The 17,109-nt window shown below is 42.2% G+C and overlaps 1 protein-coding gene across 1 annotated transcript in view; it reads left to right on the forward strand.

Annotated features, from left to right (window-relative positions):
- Positions 1 to 17,109, forward strand: part of SNCAIP (synuclein alpha interacting protein) — a 148,842-nt gene that overhangs the window by 66,180 nt on the left and 65,553 nt on the right. Inside the window, exon 2 of the mRNA XM_079918025.1 lies at positions 8,148 to 8,250. Coding sequence (XP_079774151.1) covers positions 8,191 to 8,250 — 60 coding nt within the window. The 5' untranslated portion in view covers positions 8,148 to 8,190. The remainder of the gene's footprint in view (positions 1 to 8,147; positions 8,251 to 17,109) is intronic.

Consider the following 17,109-nt stretch of genomic DNA (forward strand, 5'->3'; position numbering starts at 1 on the left):
CCTCCTTTTCCAATGCAGGATTCTCATCTTTCTCCCTCAGAATATCTCTCCAAACCTCTAAAGGAACAGTTTTCTTGCTGGGGTGGTTGTGATCTTACCAAGGAGCCCATTCCATTTTGTGCCATTATTAAGAAGTATTTGCTGAGACTGGCATCCCTGAAACTTCCTCCAAAAAGTTTCCTACCCTTGAAGGCAAATCCTCCTTTTACCCGATGGCTTTTTAGATTCTTAGAGAGAGAGGAGTGCTTTTCTCCAAGTTAGATATTTCCTTAGCTATGTCACATGAGGCAGAGTTTTGCCAGCCACTGGCTGTCTTGACTTCCCTTGCTCTGTCTTGGCATGTTCCTGGTTTGCCTGTGGCCTTCTTAAGTCGAGGCATCCAGAACTGAACACAATACATATTTCCTTGTATTTACATGTGTTTTATATTTTTCTTCCATTCTACATTCTTTTATCTTCTTTTGTTCAGGTACTGTGAGCATGGATTCTTCGCTTCCTCTTCCAAAAAAGAATTTTAAATATTAAACTCAGTTTAAATCACTCACACACACACACACACATAAAAATTTAAAAGTATCTTTGCCTCAGAGCTTAAAAGCTAAGGTCCCTTTCAGTCTCTAAAGTTCTGGTATAAGTTAGTTCATTCTCAGTGACAGATTTTAGAAATAATGAAATAACCCCAAATCATTTGCAAGAATTTTAAACTACAAGCTAGGGCTCACAACGAAAAAGACCATATTTTAAGCCAAATATACTTCAATTTTTTGAAAAAGTACAAAAAGACCAACCTTTATAGGGTTTTGTCAGAACAATCCTCTAGAATGAGGCTCCCTAGTGCAGTGGTATTTTACTTGCCTTTTCAATAAGACATAAGGAAAGATGGTCATAATCAAATTTTCTTTGAAGATGAAGTTGAGGTATTAAATCAATTGACTGTGGAATACAGTGCTTTACTGGCCAGTTGAGGGACACCTGTGGATAAGGTATGTCAGGTTCACAAAGGTCTATACACCTTTCTTCAATGATCCTCATGCCTATACCATTCTCTTTAGACTCTGCTGGAGAGAGGAAAGAGCAATTTGGAGTTATGGTCTGTGAACACCCAAAACAGTACAGTTCAGGACTGAGGATGCCTGTGGAATTCTGGCCTAGATGGTTCGGAGCCACGGCCATGTTTCAGAACAGTCTAGGGGGTAAATCAGAAGAGCTCTGGACTTGCTATCGGGAAGTGGTCTGTCTGAGCTGGCTTTGCCCCTATTTAGGAGTACATAACCTTGGCCGACACATTCCTGAGTTTTGATGTCTTCAGAATAGGAAAGATATAATTGCAAACTGCGATAGACACCCTCTGCCTCCCTCTCACAGAGTTGTACTCAAGAAAGGTAAAAAAAATATCTAAGGTGATTTGAAAACAATAAAATGTTTGATACGGGCGAAGTGTTACCTTACCCCTGCAGTTTTGGCAAGCTGAAATAAGGGAGCAAGATAGACGTATCACCAGGAGCCCCGTGTGTGAGGCGATCACAGAACCTCACTGAGCCTTGGTTTCCTTACCTCCACAAAGGAGATTGTAAAGATATTTGTCTCCCAGTCTTCGTGAGACACACAGGAGAGAGTATACGTAAAGGCGCCCAGACCTAGCCCCTGCTAAGAAGTTTTGCTTCACAAATGTTTGTGCGCATTCAAACAGGAAATGCAGCTCCCCTTGCCCCCAAGCTGGAGCAAGCTCAATATATTACTGTACATTGAAGTCTCCTGTATTTTCTCCAAACATGCCAGAAAATTTGGTATTCCAACACATGCTCTGTTTACACTCTGGCTTTGGAAATACCTTCCTGACTGCTGTGCTTACCCATCCACCCTGGCCATTACCCTTTAAAACCCCTTTTTTGAAGCAAAACCAGCAATAGGTGTTAAATCAATGTTACCCATTCTTCTGGAAATCCTACTTCAGAATTCTCCCCTCCAGGCCTTTGCCTGTGCTGTAACTCTACCTAGAACACTTCATCCTGCCCCTTTGACTCCCTCACCATTTGTATCCTCACCCTTCAGCTTTCAGCTTAGACCTCACCTGTACCAGTCACACTTCCCTCCTCTCCAAGGTCTAGGTTAAGTGACTCAGGTTCCTGTGTATTTATTTGTCTCAGCAGGGACCACAGTATACATTTTTTTTTGAATTCCTAGAAAACATACATTGTATCTTTTATTATTTAAATATTGATTTCATTTTTCTCTTCACAGAGGCATTTTTTTTAACATCTTTATTGGTGTATAATTGCTTTACACTGTTGTGTTACTTGCTGCTGTATAGCAAAGTGAGTCAGCTGTCCGTATACATATATCCCCATATCCCCTCCCTCTTGCATCTCCCTCCCACCCTCCCTATCTCACCCCTCTAGGTAGGACCACAGTTTATTGTAACGGCTTGTTTTCTTGTCTATTTCCCCTTGTACTGAATGCCGCATACTGGCGTGGAGAGTAGTGTTGGTCTTACCCAGCATGTACATGCGGGAATATTCCATAAATGAAGAAGGGGATGAAATCTACATAGCTTGTGCTTTTCCCTTTTCTCCTCGTATGTACTTCTTGGCGCTCCTTCAGTTACCTCTTTCCAGTAGAAATTTCTTGCCTCTATCATTTTTCTGCTTCAAGACTAGGCATTTAGTGACTGCCATGCTTCTGGCCACTGTTGAATCAAAGAGTGAAAGAAACTGAGTCCAACATTTGGAATGAGTTGCTTTCTTGCCAGCCAAGCTACCGAGCCAACTGGGGACAACATTTCATATATTCCACTTTTTTCCACCCAAGCCTTCCAGTACGTAGTTTGTGATTTTTTTTTTTTTTTTTGAACTCTTGTTATATGAAAGGAAGTTCAGTATCTATGTGTAGGCTTCCAAACTGAAAATGTATCCCAGTACAAATCTGGCCAAGTGTGTGTGTGTGAGGGTGTAGGCAGCTGCTGTGTTTTCCCAAGTATTGGTGAATTAAAGAGTAAAGAAAGAAGTTGTAATGCAAATCAACCGAGGTTACCTCATCACCGAATGTACCCTGCTCATTTATTTTGACAAGCCCAACTTACTTTTAATTACCAGGCCTCCTAGTACACTGGTAAATGTAGCAATAGTGACTTTGGCAGAAGAGGAGAAATCTGTGTAACATGAGCCTTCAGAATGAGTCCATGCTGACTCTTTATAAATTGGAGTGAGGCAATTCATTTTAAGAAGAATTTCAGTAGAGCAATTTATGTGATCTGTGACTGTAGTTACAAATCAGTGAGCCTTTTATGAGCCAAGCACACCAGACTGTGTACATTAAACGAGGGCAGTTTCTCAAAGAAATTCTGTTGGCCACTCCAAGCCATTACCCAACAGATTTTTGTAAGTCTTCATTTGGAATTATTTTCAGAGTCAGTTTTCAAGTCACTATAAAAAAAAATTTTAAATGTCGCCTGAAAATCCTAACACTAGAGGGGGGAGGCTATTTTTTTAAATCGATGCCTACTTTTTTCTTATTCAGTTGGACTCCTAGTTTACTTGGAGCTTTTCCCTAAATTGAATCTTCTCTTGAAGGAAGCAGTTGGGCCATCACTGAGGTCACCCATGAGAAGGTGACATGGTGTTGATAGACCTATTAGGGCCAGGGCCTCTACTGTACATTTTAATAGGCAGTAGAGGGACTTCTGTTCTTGGCAATTTATCAAAACTCTGTGAGAGTAGGAAAAATCCTACAGGCGTTATGCACAGTTGACGCTCGTTACTTCTTTGGTCTTTTCCTGCTCTAGCTGACCTCAATTTGGAGTTTGGGTAAAGTTTCTCCCAGTGCCTTGGGCACATCAAGAGAAGGGATGTGATGTGTCACCAATAGCTTCTACATGGCATTTGGGTCCTAGCCGCCTAGGCCTGTGTCCTCACATTCTAATTTTTGTATTCTTTCCCTCCCTATAAGTTTTCCGACCCAAAGTAGTAGAGCTAAGCCATTGGAAAATGTTTCCTTTCCCTTTCTCTGCTTTCCCACCTCCTGCCCAATCTCTACCGTCACCTCTCCCCGCACTTAAAAACAGCTTAAACGCATGACATACCTACTCCAGTTCATAACACATTAAAACTTGCCAATGTCAATGAAGAGAAATTAAAAGCCCAACTGAGCTTGAAATGGAATGATTTCAACCAGTCAGCAGTACCTGAGGTGGACAGCTCTGTAAGAGGTGTGCTGAGGGGAGAGGTGTGGCAATACGGGAGAAAGACCTCGGAGAACCTGGGACCAGTGACTGCAGCTTGCAGGCACAGGGCTGGTGGGATGAGGCTGCAGTACAAATTTATAAATGACTGCGCTCTGGGGTCCCAGAGGGGTCCAGGGCAACTATGATGTGTAGCAGTAAAAATCTCACGTAAAGGCTTTTAAGCTGGACTGCCCTTTCTGGGGAGGCTGAAAACTATTTTCCACTGAGGTGTCAACCCACTCTCACCGGCCTTGAGCAGGGTTGGCCTTCTTACATCCAAGCTTTCGGGCTGGCCACATGGAGGATGGTCTCGGTCTTTTTCTGGGCTTCTCATTGGCACAGCTTCCACCCTCCCCCCAGTCACAGTAGTGAAGTGGCACCGTGTAACTGCACAACGCCAATGACAACAAGGCAAGGACCTCTTCTTCCTCAGGCTGTAAAGCGAAGGAAATGTAATCCCCGCCTCGTAGCATTTTATTATGTTTGTGAAGGTTTTCTTTTTCTCATACTAAGAGATAAAATGGAGGTTGTAGAAAAGCACAAATTGTAACATGCTGGTGGTTTACTGGTAAGAAATTTCGTTTTACTGCTGTTGTGGTATGAGAATTTAAAACAATCGTAGAATACAAATCCAACGTTAGAATACAAATGAAGGAAATAGCGTTTGGCAGAAGGCACCAATAAGGAAAGGGAGGAGGATGGCATTCATGTTTCATACTGGATTCCTTTGAAGGGTCAAAGACTCAGATGCCCCCAGAGCCAGGCAGGATGTGTGGATGAGGAGAGCCAATGGGGGGTGGGTGTGCGGGGGGAGCTGGGGAGCACACGCCACGTAGACAGGGCAGCTGCAGCTCAGCTATAGCCAATTGTTATCATGGAGAATGCAGACCTGTGCCCCCAGACCTCCAGATATTTTTTAAGTGAAGCCAGAAATCAAGAATCTTATGTGAAAGCACCAAAGGGCTACAAGTTGGCAACAGAGTCAATTTTTTGGAAATACTGCTAGGGCCAAACACGTCACGTCTGTGGACCAGACTTGGCCCCTGGGCCTCTGGTCTGTGCCCTCTGTAGCTGTGCATTCCATCGGTGCCTGTGTGACAGTCAGAAACGGGGGCTCGCTGGGTCCCACTCGCTGGGTCCCACTGGGTGTGTGGGGTGAGGCCGTGCCTGACGAGCACAATGAGAAAAGCACCCACAGCCCAGCTCAGTTTCCTTATCGTGTTGGATTGTTTGCAACAGCTGCTCTAAACCTGACCTCATCCCCTCCAGTCACATCCCAATTCCTCAGAAGGGAGTGCGCGAGGGTGCTATGTGCTCAGTGGAAGGGCAGATGGGGAAGGAAGAGGCAATATAATGATCCCTGGGACAACCATGGACTCACCCTCCAGTGAAAAGAAGCAATTGATATTGGGAATGTGGCCAGGATTGGTGAACCACAGGGATTTCTGTACCTTATAAATGAGGATGTAATACTTTCCAAGTGGCACCTTGAAAGAAAGAAGCATTGAAACTAGACAAACGGAATTGTGTTGTAGATAGAATAAGGCATGTTAAAGGAGATGGCCACATATGGGAGTCCATCGGGAAGTAAAGGAGAATCCTGTATGCCTTGGACCACTTAGTCTGAGGCAGGACCATCCAACCCACTGAGATAAATATGACCTTCCTATAATGGGCTGGCACTGCTGTAACTCTTATATGCTGTTCTGTAGAATAAACAATCTCATTACCAACCTCCAAATCCAAATATAAAGATTGGTGCCTTGGTGTCATGATTTATATTATCCACTGGATATGTTCCATTAGAATGTCTGTGCTCAAAGGGAAATTGCTCTTCATGTTGTTAAACACACCTCAAACAGGGACTCAACAATTACTTGTTAATATGCTTAGTTAAGGTGTGTCCATTTGCATTTTGTATTTAGTTTTGTATTTCCATATATTTAGAGATCCGCTTGGTCCCCAGCTTTGACTCATGTTTTTCTACTTCATCTCGCGTTTCCTTGTTTGTGGTGATACTGCGCTTGTCTGTACCCCATCCCGACACCCAGAATCATCTTTGTGTTCACCAAAGCCTTGGGAGCAGTCTGTAAATCAACAGTTCAATGTGGAGTACAGACTTAGTGCAAAGAAATTGGATTGGGAGAAAGTCTGTTAGTTGACAAGTTGGAATCCAGAGTCTGGATTGTCTCAGAATCTACCAGAATGGAAGAGAAAGTTATTCTGAGTAATTTGCAAGTATGAGTGTGCACGTTTTTCTCTGAAAAGCTTTGTGAGGCTTAGAGGAAAAGTGATATATTTTTGCACCAAGAAATTTGTCTAAGAACCAATTTTTATATTTCTATAAATAATAAAATTTAATTTAGGTATCAAAGACAAATTGGTTTTCTTTTTATTTTAAACTTTACTGTGATTTCAGAAGAACGTTTAATATTTATTCTAAATGGATAATCACATTTGTACATGGTAGTAGCATCCTAATTGGTTTTCTTTTTATTTTAAACTTTACTGTGATTTCAGAAGAACGTTTAATATTTATTCTAAATGGATAATCACATTTGTACATGGTAGTAGCATCCTAATTCTTTTTTGGATCAACTCTGTATCCACTATAATTAAAAATATGTAAAAATGGTATATGCGTGTGGGAAGGGAAGGAAAGGGGAAGCACTGAAAATTGAGTCAAGTCATGGGTTTGAGGTATGGAACGGAGAGTGGTTTCCCCCCTTTGCCGCAATTATGCTATTTCTGTAAATTTTTTAAAAACCTCAAAATGAGAAATCAGTGCCTTCAGAGTTAGTTTCCTTTTAAAAACTAGGTATTTTTACATTCTTGATCTTATATCGATAAGCTCATTTTCATCAGCCTAGATTTATTTTCCCTTTCCAATGATGTACTCCTTACTCTTTGGCAAGGTACGCCTTCCCCTTTGGCAAGGTACCCCTTCATTAGAGATCCGAAAGAGAAAAAAATAAATTATTTCGGATACTCAAGTCTGAGTACATAAGACAGTTTTTATAATAAGAAAGACAAGTTACGGGAAATGGAATCTTTTTCGATATCTGAGAGTTTGCTCTGCGGAAGATAACTGCACCCCAAGGCACTGCCAGGAGGTCTATATTTCTGTTCCTGACATCTGTAGGTACCACTGCCACTGCCAATGGTGATGAGGATAAGTGATGGGAAAATGAACTGGGAGGTGATATATCTTCCTTGACAGATTTAAAGAACTGCCACAGGCAGCCCCAAGGCAAGTGCTGACTGAGGACATTCTGGCGCCTGTGTCGGGTCACTCTGGCATCGGCAGGCAAAGCTGTTAGAAGCAGGGGGCGATGCAATAACTCTGTGGTTTAAATCTCTGCTTAGATCCTTTTTCTGAGGGGGTGAACTGGAGGTTGTACTACAAATTCTGAAATATCCATTATTGTTGGTAAGTTAGTATCTGCCTTGTCCTTGTGTTATTACCGTGCAGATCCAGTATTCATTACTTCGTGCCCAGGATCCAAAGATATGCCCACATAAACATTTGAATATGGTTGTCCTAAGATTTCAAGGTTTGCTCCCCATCCTCGAAGCCCCTGCATTCACCCGAGGTGTAGTGGTGGATGTGGGCTGGGTCAATCTTAATATTGATCACAAGGGGAGAATCTGACCTGAGTTACTGCTCTGGCAAAGACAAACCGGGCACAAATGCAATACGGCGAAGGACCATGGCTGCTCCCTAGGGAGCCTCCTGGGGAGCCTGCAGGAGCTGTGCTTACTGCTTCTGGAGAGCCAAGCTGGGGACGTTCAAAGGGAGGAAGTGTGCTCAAAGGCAGCCCTTGCACCCAGTGACTTCTCTCACTTTGTTTGTCTAAATATAAATGTGCTTTTTGGTTATAAGACAGCTAACCGTTTTGCTTTTCTTTTGTGCTTCTGTCGGGTCCAGGACTTTATAAGGATTTGACCTTACTCAAAATGTGCAAAGAAGAATGATGGAAGCCCCTGAATACCTTGATTTGGATGAAATTGACTTCAGTGATGACATCTCTGTAAGTATTGCTACTTGCAAGCAATGCTTTCAGGAGATTCTGCCTTCATCTATATGGGCTCCTTTCTCTGTTGTAGTCTGTGTATCCTAAACTCTTCCAACCACGTTTAGAAATTGACAGCAAAAATCCTGCCGTGGCAGACAAAGTGTGGCTTGGGGGCCTCCTGGACCAGGAGTGACTCCCACTTAATTTTGTGTGAGCTTGGGTGAGAAAGACATTTAACCTCACTGGGCCTCCCCTTCCTAATCTGTTTCATTGTTGTCAAAATTATTCACTGAGTAAATTTATAAAGTGCCTGCATATGGTAGGCACCTTCGTAAATTTACTTATGTACATAATTAACCCTGTCTATGTTAATCTCTTTTATATGACTGGCGGTGCCACAGCCAGCATGCTGTAGCGTTCACAAGGACACAGACTGAAGGATGGCCAAGTTATTCATTTACGAACAATAAGAGCTTCCAGTCACTGGAGCTTTCAAAACACAGGTTGGACACCTGTGGGTGGGAATACTGAGGAAGAGTCATGTGTTGATACGGGACAGGACGGGCTGACCACTGAGGCCCTGCTTAATACTGTAATGCTGTGGGCTGATGAGCTTCTTAGTTCCCACAACGCTCACAGACTTCCTGCTGCCTCCAGCCTAACTCCTGGCAGCTATGAGTGGATGGTCTGCCTGCCCTTTGCTCAGAGCTGCTTGTGACTTACCCTGGGCCACGTGATCTCTTCTGCCCAAGGCCAACCAGCAAACCTACTGGCCTCTCAAACCCTAGCCCAATTGCGCTGACTCACAAGACTATGTGATGAGAAGGTTGCTGTTTCTGAACTAGCTATGTAACTTTTCTTCCCAGGACCTCCAAGGGTACACTTTCTGACCTTACTTTCCATTGATTTCTCAGTTTTTGGTCACCACTGGCAATTGTCTCAAAAATATAAGCTTTAAGGCGCCTCTGGCAGCAGTGTTATTCTTCTAATTTACTCCTTACCTTGAAGTAAAATATGCATACTCTATGCAAGAATTGGATTCCTGGGATGCGTTTGAAGAATCACCTATTTAATGGATGAATCTTCCTACCTTTCCCTATTTGTGAATTCAGCCTTTCCCTCCTTCAGCTTCCAGACAACCTTTATTAGTCCTCATTAAGGTTAATGTGAAGTGAGTGTCATTAAGACTAGACTAATGTGAAATGAGTGGTATCTCTCTCTCTCTCTCTCTCTCTCTCTCTCTCTCTCCCTCCCTTTTTCAATCACTGTGCTTGACTTACATGTGGATCAGAGCATGGTTCTTATAACCACTCCCTTCCAGGTATTTTGAGCTGGCTGGGGAAAAGCAAGAAAAGTGAATGATGATGTGAGAGGTGGGGGTAGGGTGGAATGTGTTTCAGAAAGGGGCATATGTTATGATTATCAATTCAGGCTAGCTCTGTGAGCCTTGATAATGAAGTTGCATTTTAAGAGCATAGGCTGTGAAGGCACCAGTCTGGGCTCCAGCCTCGTTCTGACCTTTGCTGGCTGGAGCACAGTAACTTCGTCTCTCTAAGATACCCACCTCATTTTTAAGATTGTTTTGAGGACTCAGTGAAATAATAATATATGGAAAGCACTTATCTTGGCATACAGTAAGTTGCTCTTAAAAATGGTAGCTTTTGTTATTATTTCAATGAATACTACAATAATATTTATATGACCAATGGTGAAGGAAGAACTCCAGGGAAAAGACCAGGCATCACGTCAAGACTTTCAAAACACACAATAGAGCAGTTATATTTACAGAAGAGTCATCTGGCAGCAGCCCTTAATTTAGATGAATTAGGAATCTCCACTTGCAAGATAATAAAATATGTTATGCAATAACCGAAGCTGTTTAGCAAATTGGGATTCAAAATTATGCAATACTTGAGCTTCTATAACCTGACCACTCAAACATAAGTAAAGATCTCCATCTGTAATTGTGTAACTGCACTCAAACGTCCCCCCTTTAAATAGATTCCTATTGTTTGTATCTTTAACCTGTACGTAAACTGAAATCAGAAAGGAAAAAAAATGAAATTGCATAGAATTGTTAAAATAATGATAATGGTTAACATTGAGCTCTTCCCAGGGGATAGGCGTTATCTTATTTAATCCTCACAACAATCCTGTGAAGTAGGGAATATTATTATCTTCATTTTACAGATGAGGAAACTGAGGTGTGGAGATGTTACATAACTTGTCCGGGCTCACCCACCTACTTAGAAGCACTGTCTTTGGAATATCAACTTTTAGCCCCAGTACCTGGGTCGGCTTTACCCATCGCTGGGGAACATTTGGCAATACCTGGAGACATTTTTGATCGTCCTACCTGGGGAGGTATTCCTGGCATCTGGTGGGTAGAGAGCAGGGATGCGTCTAAACATACTGCAATGCCCAAGAAAATCCCCTACAGCGAAGAATTATCAGGCCTAAAATGTGGGCAGTACTGAGGATGAGCAATCCTGGTCTATTTTAATCCACTTAAAACTAAAGAAACTCTACTTTACCTGGCAACCTCTGTAACATGGTAGATTATTTTATAATAGTTCCACTTCATCCAGATCCAACACCTTAAATGTGCCAGAATCGTATTGCTCTATATAATGTCTTCATGGGAAAAGCAGTAGGGATAACCTCTGAAATATTGAAATGATTGGTCTCAGCCTGTTTAGGTGACCTAGGAACAATAAATTTACAACTGTTTTCGGGGCTAAACGGAGACAATTCAGATGATAACACGGGGGAAAAAAAAAAAACCACGCCATTATGTGTTCAGTTTTGCTAATTCACTGGCATAACAAGAAATGTAGTCTCCCATAAACATGCCTGTATTGTTAGGATTTTGTAAACCTCCTTTTCTGACAGCCCTTAAGCTTCTTTCCTGGTTTAGTGGCAGGAAGGGGGAAGGAAGATGCACAATACATTTGAACAAGATGTTTACAAAAAAGATGCCCGAGTTTAAAACTCCTCTTCTTACTCTCCAGCGATAGCCTTTTTACATACTACAGGGTTTCCGTTTCATGATTTTCCCCTCTGGTCATGAGCCTGGCTCTTGTTTTAATTTAAACACAAGCTGTATATTGGTACAGAAAACAGCTAGAACTGTTTTTTTGTCTTTACCTAATGAAACAAAACACAGAAGGCAATCAAATTATTTTGAAGTTTCCCAGACTCAAAAATAATGCTCATCTTTTGCAAAATGCAGAGTTTAAACTATACATTCTTGTAACCCTGCCATCTAAAAGGGCAGAACATTGTGCAATAACTGAGGATCAGTGAAGGAGAGATGACAACACACATAAACATACGAGTTCAAAGTTGGGCTTTTCTGTCACTGCAAATGTGTTTACAGATTTCCTTCTTTATTCCTATGGAAGCCATCTCTTTCTGTCTTAAAAAAGAGAAATGCTCTGGAATATTATTTTAACATAGGGTTCTTAGTAGACATGATGTATTTTTTTCTAATTTATTTACTTATTTATATTTATTTTTGGCTGCGTTGGGTCTTCATTGCTGCACTAACTAGAGAAAGCCTGCAAGCTTTCTCGCAGCAAGCAGGGGCTACTCTTCGTTGTGGAGCGTGGGCTCTAGGCACGCGGGCGTCAGTAGTTGTGGCTCGCGGGGTCTAGAGCACAGGCTCAGTAGTAGTGGCGCATGGGCTTAATTGCTCTGCGGCATGTGATATCTTCCCGGACCAAGGCTCGAACCCGTGTCCCCTGCATTGGCAGGCAGATTCTTAACCACTGTGCCACCAGGGAAGTGTCCCCCGTGATGTATTTATTTTATGAAGAGAGGCCAATTTGCTGTCCTCAAAAATAGGATTATACACAGGACTGCATAAAGCAGAGGCCAAACCACAGATCCACTGCAGCGCTCCACTCGTGAGCCATCAAATGTTGGCCATGCCATGCACCGACTGAACTCTTTAAACACTGGTCCTGTTTAAGCCTCACATCAAGTCTGCGAGGCAAGCCCTATTTTCATCCCCTGTTTGGCCAATGAAAAAATGAGGCTTAGAGAGAGAGTCTGACTTTCATAAGGTTACAGGTAGGTAAGTGGCCGGGCCAGGATTTTGATACAGAACTGTTTGACTGTGTTACTCTTTCTCTTCTGAGCAACCTGATTGAGTAGAATCATCTCTGGACGAGTCATCTCACCCATCACTATCCCCAGCTGTCATTGAAGCAATTGCAAAGTGCTTTTTGGAAGTAAGGGAGTTGGTATATAGTGTAAATAAATAAAATGAAAACAAACTAGGAGAACTTAAGCAAGTCTCTTAATTTTATTGTTCCTCAACTTTTCCATCTGTAAAACGATAATACTCCATCTCTACCTAGCATCCTGGATTTTAGGGAGAAGGTATGAAAATTTATATATATGTACATATGTAAACACACACAGCCATATTTATATACAGACACAAATACATGTATATGCGCATCTGTATACAAATACCTACATGTACATATAAACATGTACAGGTAAATAGACACACACACATATGTGCACACACACACAAATAGAATTAAGTGCAATGCTGTATTCCTCAGCACAGGAAATTTTGTTGCCTTTCTGTGTCACCATGACTGCGGCTTTGGTGAAAGTTGACATTTTTGGAAATTGCATAGCCTATGTTTTGTGCAAATCAAATGAGATCAAGATAAATAAGTGTCCTTCCACTTTATTATCCCCTTTGACCCAAGCCCTTGCAACCCAGAGTAATAGCACAGACTTATGTGGATTCATTTTCCTAAGGTGCTTAAATCACTGGTAGAAAAATAACTTCTTACAGCAAATAAATCTCACTCTCAGTGAGTTACATATTCCCATCCCACAGACTGGGCATCTCTTGCACTAAAATACCTGACCCCCTCTGTTTTGTGTGCACTACCTTTTGCTCAAGTCATTCCACTAACACTTCCCAGATTTCATTACATTCTGTCCGAGAGCTGCTTCACAGCAGTGGGAGACCTTGAGAAAGGGTGTGTAGGGCTTATCACAGTGGACTTAGATGCTGAGTTAGGGAGGGTAAAGAATACAGCTTTTGTTCCAGTCTTAGGTGTGAAAAAGACTAGAAGGATATTCAAGGTGCAGAGAACCTGGCTTGCCCCTCCTCTCTATCAAGGGATCGGTATAAGATCCTATTATCCTTTCCTCTTTGCTTCCTAGAATGTGACCAAGACGTTTAGGTGGCCTCTGACTGCCTCCATCCCTTCTTCGCTTCGTCCCCGTCAATCAGCCCTGCCCTTCCAAGCCATCACCGTACTTACTTTAAACTTACTTATATTTAAACTTTTCTTAGTGCTTCTCAGTAGGATCTGGTTTCATCAGCTTTTCAAAATGACCCAACATTTTTCAGTATTCTTTTTGCAATATCTTGTATTCAAGTCTCAGTTACCTCTCATTGGTCCCCTCTCCAGCCTCCCCACTATCCAAAACCTCACACTTGTTCTAATATTATATATGTGTTACCATTTTCTTAATAGCTGCCAGGAAAGGAATTAGGAATAATCTAATCCAGGCAAAATGAATTGTAAATTCATGTCCCATAACTACTCTTAGAGTCCAGGTCTAGAACCCAGGTCCTCAGACTCCGAATCTTGGACCTGACTGATATCTCTACCTGAGGTGGTAGAGAGCAACCTTATGGATAGAGTGATTTCCAAGAAGAATGAGCAGCTGCCAGATTTTTTAATTTGCTCTTCTCTCACTTTGCAGATAGCCCTGAACGTTCTCATCTTGCCCAATAGTCATGGCATTTATTAGATTGACTATGCAGGTTATTTATACAAACTATTTACCATTTATGAACAACTAGATTTTATGTCACTCTACTCAACAGGCATGTATTCAACATTTACAGTGCACCAGGCATGGTTCTAGGCTTGACGTGAATGACACAGACTTGTTCTGTGCTCTCACAGAGTTTACAATACCCTATGATAACAATTGAGCCTATTATGAAATGCCAGATTGACTTAATAGTAGGTTACATTTAATCACAATATCAAACTCCATTCTTGACAGTCAGTCTTTATATTTTGGTAGTGATTAATTATTGGCTCACATTTAAAACCAGGCAATCATTGAGGTCAAACAAGATGTAAAGCCAGCCATCTATCTGCCTTACTGTGAGATAACTTTCTTTTCTAAGTCTTTTGTAATTTTTGCCTCAATAGTTACCATTATTTTGGCTTCATTTCTAAATGCTCATTTTTGATACTTTTTAATTAAATGATAATAGTAACTAACATTTATTGAACACATACTGTGCATCAGACTCTATTCCTGATGTTTTACATTATTAGCTGAAAAATCTTCACAGCCATATTCTGATGTAGATACCATGAGTACCTGTTTACAGATGAAGAAACTGATGGTAGACAGAGATGGAGTAACTAAGTTTAATTAGCTAGAAAATGGTGAAGCCAGGCTATAACGTGCAGTCTAGCTCTGGAATCCATGTATGTAACCACGGTGTTGAAAATGACTTCTGCCCAGTCCCTTGGTCACCTGTGGCCACCCTCATTCACCCCCATCTTTTCCCATCCATGACCACTTCTCACAGCAGGTGAGGATCATTCAGTACTATGCTCTCATCACCTTCACCAATGTGGATCTTAATCTTTTGGCTGACTACACATATTACAATATGTGTAGCATTACAGTAGAGTCATTCCTGGCATACTCTTAATATGGTCAGAACGAATTACTGCATTTTCCCAAATACCAACCACAAGCAATGTTTTAGAATAAAAGAATTTGATGATTATTAATTTTTTAAGTACCTCTTGGAACATAGGATAAAAACAAGGAACAAGAGCAAAAATCAAATTCATTTGAAAAGAGGATTATTCACAATACTTTTCTTTAATAGAGTCTGAATGGTGGAAAGAAATATATTTAAATCAGACTGGGATACTTATGTGAACATGTAGATCACCAGTATCTGTACTATGTAGAGGTGGCAGTTGAAACTGTGGGAGTCTGTAAGGTCACCTGTGAAACATGGAATGTGGAAAGGGAAGAATGTTCCAAGGAAGGAACTGTGCAGATGTATGTCCTATGAGATGAGAGGAAAAAGAGGCTTCTACAAGAGACTGGAAAGGACTTTTCGAAGATACAGGAAGAAAACTAAGGGAGATTAAAAAGAGGGGGAGGGATGATTTAAAGAATTTAAAAAAGGAAGTAGTCCAGAGTGGGAGATAGGTCATTAGAAAGAGAAGGGTTTGAAAAGTGCCACTGGATTTTCCAGTTAAAACTCTTTGGTGGCCATAAGAAGAGCAGTGCCTGTGGGTGATAGCACAGATGGCGGGTCGTCGTGGCTGGAGGAGTGAATGCAGAGGTGAGGAAGTGGAGACAAGAACCAAGGCAGGGGCTTCCCTGGTGGCGCAGTGGTTGAGAGTCCACCTGCCGATGCAGGGGACGCGGGTTCATGCCCCGGTCCGGGAAGATCCCACATGCCGCTGAGCCTGCGCGTCCGGAGCCTGTGCTCCACAACGGGAGAGGCCACAGCAGTGAGAGGCCCGCGTACCGCAAAAAAAAAAAAAAAAAAAAAAAGAACCAAGGCAGTTCTTTCAAAACAGATGGCTGTGAACCCAGGAGCAGGAAACTCCACCCACGGCCAACTGAGGAGGCAGCATGTCTTGAGGTGGCAGGGGTGCTTCTTTAATTTTATGGGATCAGAGGAGAGAGCTGAAGTTGAGAGAGTAGCTGAAGAGAAGAAAAGGGCAGAGCCTGAGTCTGAGATGGGAGAGGAGGGGATCTGAGCACAAGCTGCGAGCTAGCGTGATGAAGGCGTGCCCTGTGAGTAACCACATCCTCAGAGAAGGGAAAACAGAGCCTGATCTGTTAGGGAGGGCATGAAGTCAGGAACCCCCTTTCCTGAATTGGGAGGTCAGGCCATTGGAGAGGAGGTCACAATTTTAGGAAAGTATTGTGCTTCTGAAAAACTCACTTGAGCTGCGTGTCTTTGCTTTCACTACCAGCTTTGCGTGGACACATTTCTGTCATTTTATTGTGTGACTGTGGAGAGGCCTGCTTGAATTTTGGAAAGCTACGTGAGAAACAATGAATTTTTAGTATAGTTGTTCGGATGACTGGCCTAATTGTTTCTTTTGGAAACTTAATGGGACCTAAGTTGTTTCAAAGTCTCTAGCTTGAAAAGGTGTTGGGATTCTAGTTCTTTCATTTTCTGGGGCTCATGACCATTTGAGTAATGCCTGCTTGTTCACCCGACTGGCTGCACTTCTCAGGAGCAAGGGCCAAAGCTTTTCAGTCCCGAATAGTATGTAGGGTGGTCAGAGATCCCCAAAGCCCAATGTAGAAATCACCGTCGGTTATTATGAATCCCACGCGTGTTCAAACTGTTTTGCATGGCAGAGTGACAACATTGATGTAAGCTGGGACGTGTCGGACTGTCTTACGTCATAGCAGCTCTGTGTAGTTTGTGAAGCTAAGTTTCAAGGTCTGCTCTTGGCCGTAGGTTCTCTTGGATGAGGAAAGACCAAAGAAGCCAAATAAGGTGCTGAGACAGGCTGGCTGTCCTTCCTTTCTTCCTTTCCGGTCCAAACCTGGCTCACCTCTTCCTGCCTCATCAGTTCTCACATCTTGATATACTGAGCTGCAAATCATGAGAGGCACGAAGATGAGGAACACACATGAAAAATGAGTTGAGAGAAGAGACCAGAACATTTAACATCGTTTTACAGCTTGCAAATAGACTTCACTTACATTATCTCTTATGATTATCTGTGTTTTCTAGATAAAGAAACTGAGCCCCAAAGATAGGAAATGATTTATGTGTCCAGAACTACAGAGTTAATAAATGTCAGAAGTAGGACTCGA

Source organism: Stenella coeruleoalba (genome assembly GCF_951394435.1).
Source record: "Stenella coeruleoalba genome assembly, chromosome: 3".
NCBI lineage: Eukaryota > Metazoa > Chordata > Mammalia > Artiodactyla > Delphinidae > Stenella > Stenella coeruleoalba.